Source organism: Schistocerca serialis, chromosome 6 (assembly GCF_023864345.2).
Source record: "Schistocerca serialis cubense isolate TAMUIC-IGC-003099 chromosome 6, iqSchSeri2.2, whole genome shotgun sequence".
NCBI classification, from domain to species: Eukaryota; Metazoa; Arthropoda; class Insecta; order Orthoptera; family Acrididae; genus Schistocerca; species Schistocerca serialis.
In genome coordinates this window covers 380,390,150-380,405,928 of record NC_064643.1, presented here as the reverse complement: position 1 = coordinate 380,405,928, position 15,779 = coordinate 380,390,150, and the positions used below count along the sequence as shown (strand labels likewise).

General features: G+C 42.3%; 1 protein-coding gene across 3 annotated transcripts in view; it reads right to left on the bottom strand.

The window, feature by feature from the left end:
• LOC126484137 (uncharacterized) overlaps window positions 1-15,779 on the bottom strand; it is a 375,463-nt gene that overhangs the window by 126,404 nt on the left and 233,280 nt on the right. For all 3 annotated transcript variants that reach the window (XM_050107520.1, XM_050107518.1, XM_050107519.1), the window contains exon 3: window positions 3,958-4,101. In XM_050107520.1, coding sequence (XP_049963477.1) covers window positions 3,958-4,101 — 144 coding nt within the window. The remainder of the gene's footprint in view (window positions 1-3,957; window positions 4,102-15,779) is intronic.

Sequence of the window (15,779 nt, the reverse complement as noted above, 5' to 3'; positions counted from 1 at the left end):
GAACTCCTTAGTTACGATTAACTCACAACAGTGCCACAGTGCCAATGGTGTTGATACAAAGCAGGGCAATAACAAAGATAAAGTAAGAAAACTTTGCATTATATCAACAACAACAGTGGCTGAAGTTGACATTGCTTCAGAATGGAACCCAAGAAACTTCACAGAGTGAGAAAGAAGGTGCAGTTGAAATACTAACGTTTCTGCAAGATGAGTCTGTGGAATGTGCGGTGTCGTATACATTCGACTAGGCGGACAATGTACTTAAGTAGTACAATGATGAAGTTCATCATCCTCGTCCAACGGGGAGACACAAATCCCGTTTCCAGCTAACGTAGTAAAGGGTAATCGTTGTCCAAGGAGCAGGCACTAAACGTAATTACGTTCCTGGAAGATCGTACGCAGTATAGTAAAAGAACACTTATGGATTAATTTTGAATAAGTGAAAAGTTTGTGAAATTGCAGTTCATATCATATAGAACCGCTGGACAAATTCATCCTCTGGATGCTTGGTTTTCTTCCATGCTTATGAAACATATCAGCAGCTACGCTGTAAAGGGCAGCAAGTTTCACGACAAGCTCCACGACAGACTGTTTCGCATTCGGTTACATGCCTTCACATTCCATCTCTTCGCATTATCCCGTTACACCAACATGGTTCTATATGTATTGTTTAAGAGTGGATACCTAGCTGAATCTTCTGATCGGTTCGTAACACCCAAGTAGTTTACCTTCGATCTCGACGGTGTGAACCTTTGTGATCACTGTGGTGCAGCATTTTTCATTCGGTGATCATGGCGCAATTTAATGGTTTGTTTTGAACATTCCTTGAATGTCGCCGACGCCCGTTTTGTGAAATGTAATACGTACATCCATGGGAGGTTGATCTCACCATATCCTGGACGCTCATTTTCCGTCGCCCTCCTGATGCACATGATGAGTCACTACCAGCTAATATTTTTCCAGTCATAATTTTTAACACAACACTTTCAGAGGGCATTACTAAAGATTGAAATTGCAACCACCCACTCAAGAGGTTCCTTGTAAGAAACTTTTTATTTTATGTCATCAAATTATGTAAACGGAAAGGTACGAAATTCAACACTGCATCACACGACTATGACGTGGGTTAGATATGTGTCACTTGAATAAGGCCGTATTGTAATAAAGAAAGTAAATCGTTCAAAATATTTGTACGAATGTGGAAGTTTTTCAGAAATGCAGCTAATGTATGTTATGTGATCAGACAGACACACGTGGATTTAAACAATACTTTTTTTTCCTCTATAGAAAGAGAGTTGCAGGGCGAGATGAAATCCAATATCCTTACGTCAGTGATGCAAGTGCCCATAATCGGGAAACGTGGTTGCAAAGCCATAAAACGTGGACTGTGGTACAGTAGAAGAAAGTCACTTGGTCGGATGAATCTTGCAGAACATTGCTTCCAACTTTTGACTGAGTTTACGTCCCCAAAAGTAAAACGAGGGGTGAGTTCTGTCATGATTTGGGCAGACATATCGTGGTACTCTACAAGATCGTCTTACTGCCAAGGATTTAATTGTTATTTTAGCTGACGAGGTCCATCGGTAGTACAATTTTTGTTTCCCAACGGTAACGTTTTTTTTCAAGACGACAGGATGCTGTCCATGCAACTCGCAGCGTTCGCTCCTGGTTTTGTGTGCACGAGGTTGAATTCAAAAAATGGGCCTGAGCACTATGGGACTTAACTTCTAAGGTCATCAGTCCCCTAGAACTTAGAACTACTTAAACCTAACTAACCTAAGGACATCACACACCCTCCATGCCCGAGGCAGGATTCGAACCTGCGACCGTAGCGGTCACGCGGTTCCGGACTGTAGCGCCTTTAACCGCTTGGCCACACCGGCCGGCAAGGTTGAATTGTCTTAACTCCCCTGGTTACTACTGTCACCGCATCTCATTATTAGTGAACCTTTGTGGTGTACTTTGGAGAGACGGGTCCGTGATCTCTATCCACTTTCATCATCGTTACCTGAACCTGCCAGTACTTTTCAGCAAGAATGCTTTAAGATGGTCTTGAAAACCATACAGAAACCATTTTTATCCGTTCAGAGAAGAATGGAAACTTTTCTGAATTCCAACAATTGTCCTGCATCGCATCAGGCATGGAAATGCGTTGTGTTTATATTCTATCACCCCCCCCCCCCCCATCCCCACCCGTGACCTAGGCTTTCACTTTTTTTTGTACGTGATATACTGTCTCAGAATTAAATTAAAAACGATCCCTGCCTCTCGTTTTTGACCAAGGTTTTCGTAGTTGTATGACAAATGGCAAAATTGATATTCGCCTCCCAAATTGTACCTATTGGGAACACTTCTATATGACTATTTCCTCGCCTACTATTCTTCTAAATAGTCAATTACTCTGCAATGGGTTATTACTCGAATACCTGCTCTACCTACAGTATGAAGAATACACACAGGAATAGAAAAGTAAGACTTTAATATTTCAACCAACATGTCACAGTCATGTGGGACAATATTTCTTCTTACTGTCCCCCTAGTCACATGCCTTCTATGGTGACAGTAGCTTATCAATGATAACGGGACTGATTTCCAACGCAGTTCTTAGTCATTCGTGAGCTGCACAGCCTGTCAGAGTAGCAACGTAAGTGTTGAATTTCATTCTGCAACACTAACCTTTTCTCTTTGTTCATTTGATACATTATAATGGGATATTGTTCGTAGCTCTTGTCTGTACATGAAATGATTTCACAGTGATTACTACCGAAAAGTGGGGCGAATAGTATTTACGTTAATTTACGTTAATATACAGGGCAAGGATTTACTTGGCGCGGCTCCCCTAGTGGGTGACTAAATCGTTCACTGCACGCAGAGTGTCGCACGAAATCCTGACTGATCAACGTGAAGCAAGTAAGCTCTACGCATTTCTAATTGAACTGAGTAATAAACAAATTAATGAACGCAACTAAAACGTTAAGATACGGTCGGACGATGCACTGACGAAATTATTCTCTCCTTTCTCTCTCTCTCTCTCTCTCTCTCTCTCTCTCTCTCTCTCTCTCTCTCTCTTCTTCCTCCCTCTGTCCATCTGCTCCTTCCTTCCTGATTCTATCCCATCCTGCCCCCTCTATCTTCTCCTCGCCGCCACTATCTCCTCCTCCCCTCTTTCTGTCCATCTTCTCCTTCCCCTCTTTCTGTCCCTCTCCCCCTACTCCACATCTGTGACTGCAAACCCCTGGCTCCCTCTCTCTGTATATCTCCTCCTCCCCTTTTCTTTCTCCACCTTACCACTCCAGTCTTCTAGGAGGTTGTTAGATCTTATCACCACAGAATTTCTTTCCAGGCAGTAAGTATTATCTGTACCAAGTTTGGTTGAAATCGATCCAGGGGATGAGCAGTTGTTTTCACCCATGTTTTTGCTCACATACGCATATGTCACATATATATCACATATATTATATATGGTTCACATACACATGTACACATATTTAACCTGTATGTCAAACGAATTTCGCCCTGCTGTTTCGTTTCACGCAGATCAATGTTTACGACGTCATATTTCCTGATCTGTGTGTTGTACAATAATATAATTTTGTAGGTACTTTCAGCAGCATCTGCGGATACTGTAAATGGTACATGTTACGTACAGAATTAGTAGCAAAGAAGTAATAAATTTAAAGACCACACGTGAAGCGGCAGTTTTACTGTATGAACAGAGAAAATGAAGTAAGCAATAATTTTTTTTTCTTTCATCGTTTTGTGGGCGTTATCAGCGAGAAGAAGTTTCCTGAGAGTTTGAAATTTTGTGTGAAGTTATGTTCAATTCAATGATTTCGTAAATGTAACCAGAAGCAGGGTCATCCGATTATCCACATCAGTTAGCGCTTTATTTCTGATTATCTCGCTGCATACCAGTACCTAAACAATGAACAGGCAGTCTGGAGCGCTCGTGCCTACCTGCCTGGCTGCCTCCTCCATGAAACACGCGTAGACGGCGACGTTCTGCATGAAGATCTCATCCTTGTTCTCCAGCGTGGCTCCGGACACTGGCGCGTACTCCACCACGGCGGCCACGTAGTTCTCCGAATTCCGCGACGAAGCCTGCGAATATTGGGAGAACACTGGTAAGCACTACCAGCTTCAGAGTATAAAAAACGCTTGAGGTTGCATCGCCTACGCAGACGATCTGCTAGTTATCGTATATGCCAACGGATGGGCTAAATTAGGGGAAAATAGTAGTTTAGTTCTTGAAAGACTACGTGGTTGGCCATAGATAACAAAATGACGATAACAGCACACAATACACTATATTTGTTACTATAAAGAACATTGTCAAGTACGAGAAACCCCAAAATCAGAATAATGAATAACCTGTGAAAAGACAAAAAATATGTAGTAACTTGACATAAACACTAACGAAAAGCAAAACTTTTATGCATGTGTAGAAGTCGTCTGCCAGAGAGGCAATAGCAAAGCAGCAACAATTACTCAAAGAAGATTTCAACTGCCACTAAGTGCAATAAGAACGTACCACAACGTAATTTTAATCGCTGTTGTGTGCTACGGGTCTACGTTTGGGCACAGAGAGCAGAAACGGGAGGACAGCAGAGGCTCTACGACGAGCGCAGAGAGGAGTGCTCCTGCGGCTCACACGTGCATACAGAACAACAGCGACTGAAGCGCTGCTAACGATACGAGGCTTATTACCTCTGGAACTAGCCGTAAGAAAGAGAAGTTCACAATATTGGCTCAAAATGGGTGAGTATGATAAGATTAAAGAGATACTCTGCAGAAGAGCCAAATCGAATCAAGAAATAAAGGCATGCTTCATTAGAGAATGGCGAGAAATCTGGCACAGGGTACGAACAAGGAGGAGAACTTAGCATTTCCTTTATAACATTAAAGGAACATGTTGAATGTCATACTTCCTTCTGACCAAAGCTGCTATGCAATACCTGTCGGTAAACGACCCATGTCCCAATCACTTATTAAAAATACAACAATTCACCACTCTTATGAATGTGTAGCATCGACACCCCGGAACAAATAGTCTGGGAGTGTGCCATTAGACAAGATGTTATAGATCAGGATTGGCATGTCTTCGGTAACGCCGGCCGGGGTGGCTGAGCGGTTCTAGGCGCTTCAGTCTGGAACAGCGCGACCGCTACGGTCGTAGATTCGAATCCTGCTTCGGGCATGGATGTGTGTGACATCCTTAGGTTAGTTAGGTTTAAGTAGTTTTAAGTTCTAGGGGACTGATGACCACAGAAGTTAAGTCCCATAGTGCTCAGAGCCATTTGGACTTTTATTTTCCTTCGGTAACACAGTGGTCGATAATATAATAAGGAATGAGGTACTGTGACATAATCCGAACCCGATGACAGTTGAAATATCAGGTTATGAACTGCAAGCCTACATGGCTGAGGAAATGAGAGAAGAGGCCATACGTCATATCAGTGAGAAGCACCACGGCAGAACGTCGACGTACAACAGCATATCGGAGTCAGTGAGCAGATGAGCTTTGGAGAGGACCAGGAGGGATTTCTTGAGACCTTGACAGCCCTCTCCCAATATCTACACCTTTGGTGTCAGTGCAGTACAGCCCCAGTGAATCCTGAGTTGTACTTCAGAGCGTTGGCAGCTACCTATCCAGACGAATGAGGTTTATAGCTTGGTTCTGATGGCAGCTACACTAGTGTAACGAATGGCTGTGTAGTGCAGTATTGTATAGTAATGTAGTCCAGGACTATAACCAACAAAACTTGCTATCAAGCAGTGCAGCATAGACCATTACAACAATTCTGGATGAACATCTGTGCACCAGATTGCCAAGGGTAGTATGTGAAATTTTTCCTTCCTCTAAAAACTGTTTAATTCTTTCTGCAGATATCTTCCCTTAAACACCATAGTGCTTAGTTATAACGACACGGATGAAATTATGTTAAAATATTATCTGCTATATTCATGCAAATTCATGCGCAACATTTGGTTCGTTTTTGTTTTCTGAGTAACAGAGTAAAAGAAAATAGCAAAACATAATTAGAAATATATAAATATAGCTCTAACGAGGAGGGTCGCTAGCAATCGTGGTTCATATCTAATGCGAAAATATCATGAGCTTACAGGAGAGAAAAATACGCATTCCTTTAAAAGAGGTTTGCAGCGCTGTATACTGTAAGGAACTGGTACCAGGTAATGGTACTCCAGCGCTGACGTAACTCGGGGCAGTGAAGTGGCGCGTGTGGTTGAGTCAGTTGCATGGAATAAGCGCACTGTGGTGCCTACACGTGAAGATGCGACGGAACAGCAGAAAACAACTATAGTTTTCAGGCAAGCCCCTGACCACAGTGTGAATGAAACTGTCCGGTTTGTTCGTGTATCAACGTCGACTCCTCGCCAACATGTATACAACGTATCGTGTACATTAACAATCGTCTAACATGGTGCAACTACGGTGCTAGACAAAAATTCCTAACCAACAACGAACGGAGATGAGTGGCACACCTCGTATAAGATAATCCATTTCAAATTCCATAGGTGCTGCTGCGAGAAAAGAATGAAAGTCCACTTCGCACTGTGCCTGTGCATACATCGAGACAGGAACTGAAATAATAAACGAAAACACTATGACAAGCTACTTAACAGCGCAACGGTACAGCTAGGGAACGGTATACAACAACATTCTGCGTGTGAGGACTGACGGCGCCACCTTAAGCGGTGAGTTTCTTAAATTTTTATTTATTAATTGCGAGCTATCATCATCAGGTCCTAAATCGGCTGTAATCGGATAAACCCAACTGTCCATCCTAGTTGGTTTTTTCCAATTATTGTCAACGAAGGACATGACGATGGTGAATTTTGGCCCCGAAACCAGCTAGAAAGCTTAAAAAACACACGGTTGGAGGCGTTCCCATCAATCGTCAAATATTAGCTGGAGGGTTGTGAAAGGAGTCTAATGGGGCACTCTTGTATTTGGTACGAGAATACGATAAGAAAACTAATAAATTAAAATGAAACTAGTATACTATAAACGATGAAAGTCTCTGATAGGCTCGATAATGCGGATCGCTGACTATGCGCGACCGCAGAGCCAAACATAATGCTTCTGGTCTGAGACTGAAGTGTTGGAGTAAGCGAGCGATGGGCGCACAGTTGTAGGTAGCTGTCTGTCAAGGAAAGACGATGGAGTAGGCACCTTTTGCGATGTGCTGTGTGAAGCCACCAAATGTTAGATTAATTCAGGTATGTTAATATTGTTGCACTTGGAAGCAGAAGTCGTCGTGCAAGCAAGGTCAAGATGTTAAATAATTATGATTTCTGTTTTTGCCAGCGCTTTAGTATAGATGAGTTTTCTGATGATTTCTAGTTGTTGAGTAACCCCCCAATGTACGTAAACTGTTTTATAAAAAGACTTGTTAGATATTTCACTTTTGTAATGCATCCAAGATTACCTGCTTAAAGAAGTTGGATCTTCTTAAATGTTCTCGTACATTTCAAAATATTATGGCCAGCATTGCACATTGATGTCCCTGTTGCTAGCATTTATATTTTTTTATGAGGGACTAGAATAAATCGCGTTCCACAGTTGCTGCTCTAGAGCAAAGACAATTTAATTTATTTCTTATGTGCACAGGGTCCAAAGTTATCTGTTTTGAACAGGAGCAGATGATTCAGTGCCTAATGGGCTGAATATATTTTGCAGTCAATGTCTTTTTTAATGGTATTGGGAGTTTCATTGCCCAATCAATTCGTCTAGTTTATTATTCCATTTTTTAAGGAACGTTACAATGTTTCTTTGTAAGATCATACTGTATCTTCACTACATTTCATTCTACATCAGGAAACTGAAAACGTTTGTTATGAGATATGAGAACGGGTGTAACACATCCTTGTCATAAATAGTTAAACACCAACATTACAACATGAAGTGTAATTACTGAACTAACAACACGTGGTTACCGAAAATGAATGTTACTTCAACAGCTATTTAACACAACTTCAAAACGTGACATACATTATGTGATGAAAAGTATCCGGACACCCGCAAAAACATACGTTTTTCATATTACGTACGCTTTGCTGCCACCTACTGCCAGGTACTCCATATCAAAGACCTCAGTAGTCATTGGACATCGTGAGAGAGCAGTATGGGGCCCTCCGCGGAACTCATGAACTTCGAACGTGGTCAGGTGATTGGGTGTCACTTATGTCATACGTCTGAACCCGAGATTTCCACACTCCTAAACATTCCTAGGCCCACTGCTACCGATGTGAGAGTGAAGGGGAAACGTGGAGGGACACGTACAGCACAAAAGTGTACAAGCCGACCTCGTCTGTTGACTGACAAAGACCGCTGACAGTTGAAAAGGGTCGTAATGTGTAATAGGCAGACATCTACCTAATATGTAATAGGCAGACATCATGATACACTGCAAGTACAATGACAGTTAGGCGGGAGGCGAGAAAACTTGGTCGACCGGCTGCTCATAGGCCACACATCACGCCGGTAAATGGCATGATGCCAAATGACGTCTCACTTGGTGTAAGAAGCGTAAACATTGGACGATTGAACAGTCAAAAAACGTTGTGTGGGGGGACAAATCACGGTACACAATGTGGCGATCCGATAGCAGGGTGTGGGTACGGCGAATGCCTGGTCAACGTCATCTGCCTGCGTGTGTTGTGCCAACAGTAAAATTAGGAGGCGGTGGTGTTATGTTCTGGTCGTGTTTTTCACGGAGGGGGCCTGCACCTCCTGTTGTTTTGCGTGGCACTATCACAGCACGGGCCTACATTAATGTTTTAAGCACCTTTTTGATTCCCACTGTTCAAGAACAATTCAGGGATGGCGATTGCATCTTTCAACAAGATCGAGTACTTGTTCATAATGCATGGCCTGTGGCGGAATGGCTACACGACAATAACATCCCTGTTATGGACTGGCCTTCACAGAATCCTGACCTAAATCCTATAGAACACCTGCGGGATATTTTGGAACGCCGAATACGTGCCAGGACTCACCGACTGACATCGATACCTCTCCTCAGTGCAGCACTCGGTGAAGAATTGGCTGCCATTCCCCAAGAAACCTTCCAGCACCTGATTGAGCGTATGCCTGCGGGAGTGGAACAAGGCTAAGGTTGGGGCAACACCATTCTGAATTCCAACATTACGGATGGAGGGCTCCACGGACTTTTAAGTCATTTTCAATCATTGTCCGGATACTTTGATTACGTAGCGTATAAGCTGGCACCTTATGCTGCTCGTCGCCAACAGATGGGAGCATTTATACGACCACCCTTCAAACTTTGTACCGCTCTTTGTCTAAGACACAACGGTCCCTCAAATTAATACGTTCCAAATTTAAGCTATTCTATGAAGTTTGTAACTGTCACAAAGTAGGTTCCAATAATACCTGAAAAATTACGTAAGCATCAACACAAACACACACACACACACACACACACACACACACACACACACACACACACAGACAAACACACACGTTACAATTGGTGCCTAAAACATTCAGAAATTAAGTACCTTAAAGCTATTTACATTCTGAAACACACGTAACTAAAAAATAACATGATAAACAGACAAGTCAAATTCACGTGTAGGACTGAATGACTCACTGCAAGAAAACTATCCTGAGAAAGGTTGTAAGAGTAGAAAACATGATCTGACTAAAATACTATTCTAACCAGGCAAGCACACAATCAAATAAAGAGTCTGAATTAGTGCCAGTTACTCTATGACTTTATTTAACACATTTTTATAGGTCTAAAAAACTTGTAAAATATATTCACATCTAAACTGTACTATGGTGCTTGCCAAGTGTTATAATCACATCTCCACTCCTAAATTTCAAGCTGAGGCTATTTTATTGATGATTGACAGAATGAGCTCTTACACTATGTGATCGAAAGTATCCGGACACCCGCAAAAATATACATTTTTCATATCAGGTGCAGTGTTCTGCCACCTACTGTCAGGTACTCCGTATCAGCGACGTCAGTAGTCATTAGACATCGTGAGAGAGCAGAATGGGGCGCCAAGTGGAAGTCACAGACTTCGAATGTGGTCAGGTGACTGGGTCACTTTTGTCATACGTCTGTACGCGTGACTTCAACACTCCTTAACATCAATAGGTCCACTGTTTCCGATGTGATAGTGAAGTGGAAACGTGAAGGGACACGCACAGCACAAAAGCGTACAGGCGGACTTCGTCTGTTGATTGACAGAGACTGCCTACAGATGAAGAGGGTCGTAATGCGTAGTACGCAGACATCTATCCAGACCGTTAAACAGGAATTCCAAACTCCATCTGGATCCACTGCTAGCACTACGATAGTTAGGCGGGAGGTGAGAAAATTTGGATTTCATGGTCAAGCGGCTATTCATAAGCGACACATCACGCCGTAAATGCCAAAAGACGCCTCACTTGGTGTAAGAAGCGTAAACATTGGACAATTGAACAGTGGAAAAACGTTGTGTGGTGAGGCTAATCACGGCACACAATGTGGCGATCCGATGGCAGGCTGTGGGTATGGCGAATGCCCGTGAACGTCATCTGCCTGCGTGTGTAGTGCCAACAGTAAAATTTGGAGGCGGTGGTGTTTCGGTGCGGTCAGTGTTTGTCATGGAGGGGCTTGCTCCCCTTGTTGTTTTGCGTGGCACTATCACAGCACTGGCGTACACTGATGTCTTAAGCATCTGGTTGCTTCCCACTGTTGAAGAGCAATCAACAAGATAGAGCACCTGTTAATAATGTACGGTCTGTGGTGGAGAGGTTACACGACAATAATATCCCTTTACTGGACTGGCCTGCACAGTGTCTAGACACGATTCCTATAGACCACCTTTTGGATTTGTTTTGGAACGCCGACGTCGTGCCAGGCCTCAGCGACCGACCTCGATACCTCTCCTCAGTGCAGGACTCCGCGGAGAATGGGCTGCCATTTCCCAAGAAACGTTCCAACACCTGACTGAGCGTATGCCTGCGGGAGTGGAAGCTGTCATCAAGGCTAAGTGTGGGCCAACACCAGACCGAATTCCCGCGTTATAGATAGAGGGCGCCACGAACTTGTAAGTCATTTTCTTCCAGGTGTGCGGATAATGATGGAAGTGAGTGCCAAGGCTCTCTAAAACGTTTAGAGACTATTTAAGTAATCAACTAGTAAATAGTATCAAAATATGTCATGTAAAACCTCGCTAAATTTGCAAATACCACTTGAACTGGCGAAACATCAATTTAGGAAGCAGGAATAATGTGTTTTGAGAATGACTTTAATGGTAGGTATGGCCTAAGCTGTATAGTTTGGTAATACACAAGGAGGCCTTCCTAAAATGAACTGTTTACATTTATCACAACATTACCAAAGTTGATGGTGGAAGAAGACACACTTTAAACACGTCCAAAGATAATGGTGGATGAAGATACATGAATAGTCGATGTCTCGAAGCTCTGCCATAGAAATAAAGTTACTTATCTTAATATTTAATGATTTTCAGCACAAAATACATGCTGGTTGCTTGTCGTAATATAAAAGTATCACTACAGATTTCAAATCACAAACAAATATTCGAGTATTCGAAATATATGCCAAATTGTAATGTTTCTTAAAATATGTGATATTTCGAGCACAGAACACATGTGGCAGTCCTTTCGAAACTTAACTGTGTGATACCTCCTGAGGTGGCCACTTTTACCGACTCGCAGCACTAGGACGAGAGGAAAGTCAGACCACTTAAAGTGAGTGCCAGAGACACATTCTGCAAACACGCATGGAGTAGTCCGACGGATGCTCTCGTCTCACTTAAGAATAGACACTTCCAAAGAGTGTGGCAGATAACGAGAAACGTGCAGCCGCAGGTATGGAGCATAGACACAAATGTGTGAACAACACACGTAGAGGCTTGTGAATCTTCTGGATGGCAGCAGCCACCTTTACTTGAGTTAAAAAGCGAGAACGTGTCGAGAATCAAGGACCCCATTGAATTGAGGTGGAGCGTAGACACAAAGTGCGAAGAATTCCCACACGAAGGGGTGTGAAGTTAAATAATTATTGAAGAATTCACTCTGCTAACAAAATATTTTCTGGGCTGTAAGGACAGTGATTATAAATCACGAATGTCAGCAGATTCTTAGTCGACTCACGAACACGAGGCCTTCCAGACCTCATGCTGAGATAGCTATTGCAAAGAAATGTTGTGTAGCTGCTGTCACAGTAACGTAGGAACGCAGAAAAACATTGGAACAATGTGCGATCAAAGCTATGAACAGCCTGTGAGAAAGACGCCAATTCTCAAATCACACAGCAGCCCACACAAGGTAGGAATGCTCCACCCAGCACTGGGAGACATGGTCATGAAACGGTGGTCAACCATTGGGCAGCATCGCAAATTTTTATCTGAATATGAAACCACCAGGAGGCGGAAAATTTGAAGGAGCCGTCAAGCTTAGCAATGGGAGGAGAAGTGAAGGGGCAGTAAGTGAGACAGCGCGGAAGGGAGAGGACATAGTGGCTCTTCCAACCATCGCCTACATATGCCTCCAGAAACCGTGATATCGCAGCTTCAGCCACGCAACCCACAGCAAGGAGTCAACGTGAAGTCCGGTCTGGGCTTCGCCGCAAGGCTGGGACAAGGCGGACTGTAGTCAACTCACCACCGCACAGCTCTAAGGTGACGCGCCGTACCTGCCCAGCCCCTGGCGCCGTCATCGCATGGTAATGGCTATGAGCAATGGTAAGATGATGCACTCCCACCTCCTTCCCGTTAACAACTCTGTCGTGTCCATGCCTAAAACTTGTAATTTTTTTTGTGTTTACGAAAAAAGTATTGAAATAAACGCAGTCGCTTCATGTTTTATTCATCGCTTATCAATACATTAATCTTATAACCTCACTTAATTATTCATGTCCCTTACTTATTGGCTTCCAATGTGGGGCACCATAATTAGTACTTTACATGTTAGTTTTATGCAACAAATCAAATGAGTTCTCGATGACTACTTTTCGGCGCCAAATGTGGGGCGATCTCATTAGTCGTCCACATGTAACTTCATGTCAGAGAGGAGAACTTCTCGATTTACTACATTTTCGGCGGGCAGCCTATGGCGATCTCGCCATTCATCTATATGTCATTTCATGTACGAAAGGATAATTTTTCGGTTTACACCAATTGTTATATAGGACTCTTTATAAAATACACATTTCTTACATATTGCAGTTACTGATAAAACTTACAGATTAGCCAGCACCGTGTGCTGATGACCACTGATTGATCTTTGTACCACACTTTGCAGGCACAAAGCACTTTCAAATTAAATATTTCCACCCTTGAACCGTCTCTAATACCTATTAAAATACATATCGTCCTTATTTACACATCTGAAATAAGTTATAGATTAATTGATGACCATCGTTTGATCTTACTCCCACAAAATGGTTCAAATGGCTCTGAGGACTATGGGACTAGACTTCTGAGGTCATCAGTCCCCTAGAACGTAGAACTACTTAAACCTAACTAACCTAAGGACAACACACACATCCATGCCCGAGGCAGGATTCGAACCTGCGACCGTAGCGATCGCGCTGTTCCAGACTGTAGCGCCTAGAACCGCTAGGCCACTCCAGCCAGCTCTTAGTACCACAAATAAAATACATAAAAATCGGTTCTGTAACACGGAAAAACACACATGTGCATTACTGCTGATATAACTTACAGCTTAAATTGCCGACGGGAATTGAAAAGTAAATAATGTTACTCGCATGACAGCATATTATCCTCGCAAAAAGCTGTTTCAGCTAGTTCACCACTTCGCGATCTACTTTCCAGGATTGAAAAATATTTAGTGCAGCAAGCCTACCACCAGCAAATGTTTTTTTGTTGATTCATGAAACTCTTATTGTCCATACCAGTAACAAAAACTTCACAGTAATAACAGATATCTGAACATGTAAGACACGAAGGTTGTTATGCTTTCAGCTACCCATTTCGTAGTCCATCATACTTTCTAATGATCCGTTATTAAGGTATTAATTTTATCTTACAGTACAAAACGTTTTTCAACTAATGCATAATGGATATTAATAGGGCAGTTATGGTCATTGTACATGCTGTGTGCCATTACCCATCATGGTGTCTACCATCACCCCAACTGCATGTTTGATTTTGCTGAATGGGACAATGACAGAACGGAATGTAAAAAGTTAGAATGGAATAGCTTAAAAAGATTTTTATCCGAGTACAATACAGTTTTGCTTTTCATCCACTAATATTCTCCTACAACTGAAGGATTACTTACAAAAGGCTTTTAATTGACCGCTTTAAGATCACTGCCTAACACAATGAACGCGATGCCTTTTATAGTAACACACACATTACAGTCTTCCAAGCTGAAATTTGAATTTGTTAACAGGAGTGAATGAATCCGTTTCTGACAGCTCTCATTAAAGGGGTCTCCATCTATTTGAAAAGATGATTTTGAAATTAAGCGCCACCAGGAAATTCAGTGTTGCAAAACCGGAAGGAGTGTAGGCCTGGAATTCATGATGTATGGCCGTTTTATCTCTACAAAGTGCGTTTGCAAAATGCAGCTGACGGTGTCCGGTTTCCCGAAAAGTAATCTGATATTCTGTTTTAGTTGGTAGCAATTTCTATCGATGCAACTGGTCCCGATACACTGTTAGTCTGCTGCGAGGCTCCACCAGCCAAGATATAACGGGCCGTAAACTTTGATATCACATACATTTTATTCTGGAAAGATTAAAAACACTTGCAACCAAAAAGAAAGAGGCTTCTCGCAGTAAACCTTTTTCGTTCCACTCCCTAATGGAACGAACATTTATTTACTTCTCATACAAATAACACCGTTGGTGTAACAGCTGAGATAAATCTCCTGGAGGGAATGAAACAACTTGCTACCATTTCAGCGCTTAGCTCGTTATCACTTTATCCTCCTCGGATAGTTTTTTTGCGCTGTTAACATTTCATCTGCTAAATTGTTTTGGTGTGTAATTGCCCTGTACAATGCAAGGGCTCCCCGAGTCGCTATACGCTCAAGTAAAATGTGCTTCACCTAAATGATACTTCGTATTAACTCTATAGCTTACAATCTATAAAAAAGATGTTTGATTCCACCACAAGGCTGTTACGAGGCGGATTTCACAGCTCACAGTCCATCTGATTGTGCAGTAAAATGAAATTTTTTTTCAAGCATACATTCTGCCAAAATGTGCCACAATTCCTCTATTACCTTATCGTGACATTACTGTAATGAAGCTTATATCTACACTCAAGAGAGCATACTGAAAAGCAACGCTCCGAATGTTTTGTGACAAAACTCTTAAGGGTTTATAATACAACAAACGTCATTAACATTCTACATCTTTATTCTACATGTCTACATATTTATGCGGAGGTGTTGACTCGAATCTCAGACATCACGGAAATCATACATACTGTCAATGAAGTGATGTGCTGATGACGTGGTGTGTAGAGCTGCCACTACAGTGCATATCATTATTTGTATTTCTTAGCAACCGAACAGAACAAACAAAATACCGTCTGACTGATGGCCGAAACATTATGAGCACTGCCCAATTTGAGACTAAGTGCTATCTGGTGACGTTGTGGACATGCGACACGGTAATCCACACTACTATATAAAGGCAAGTCGTTGTTTAACGTTGTTATTAAAAATTTTGAAAAGTTCTTGACGGAATTAGTTCAGATTTATACACGATACTCTAATAAACGTTCGGGCGGACATA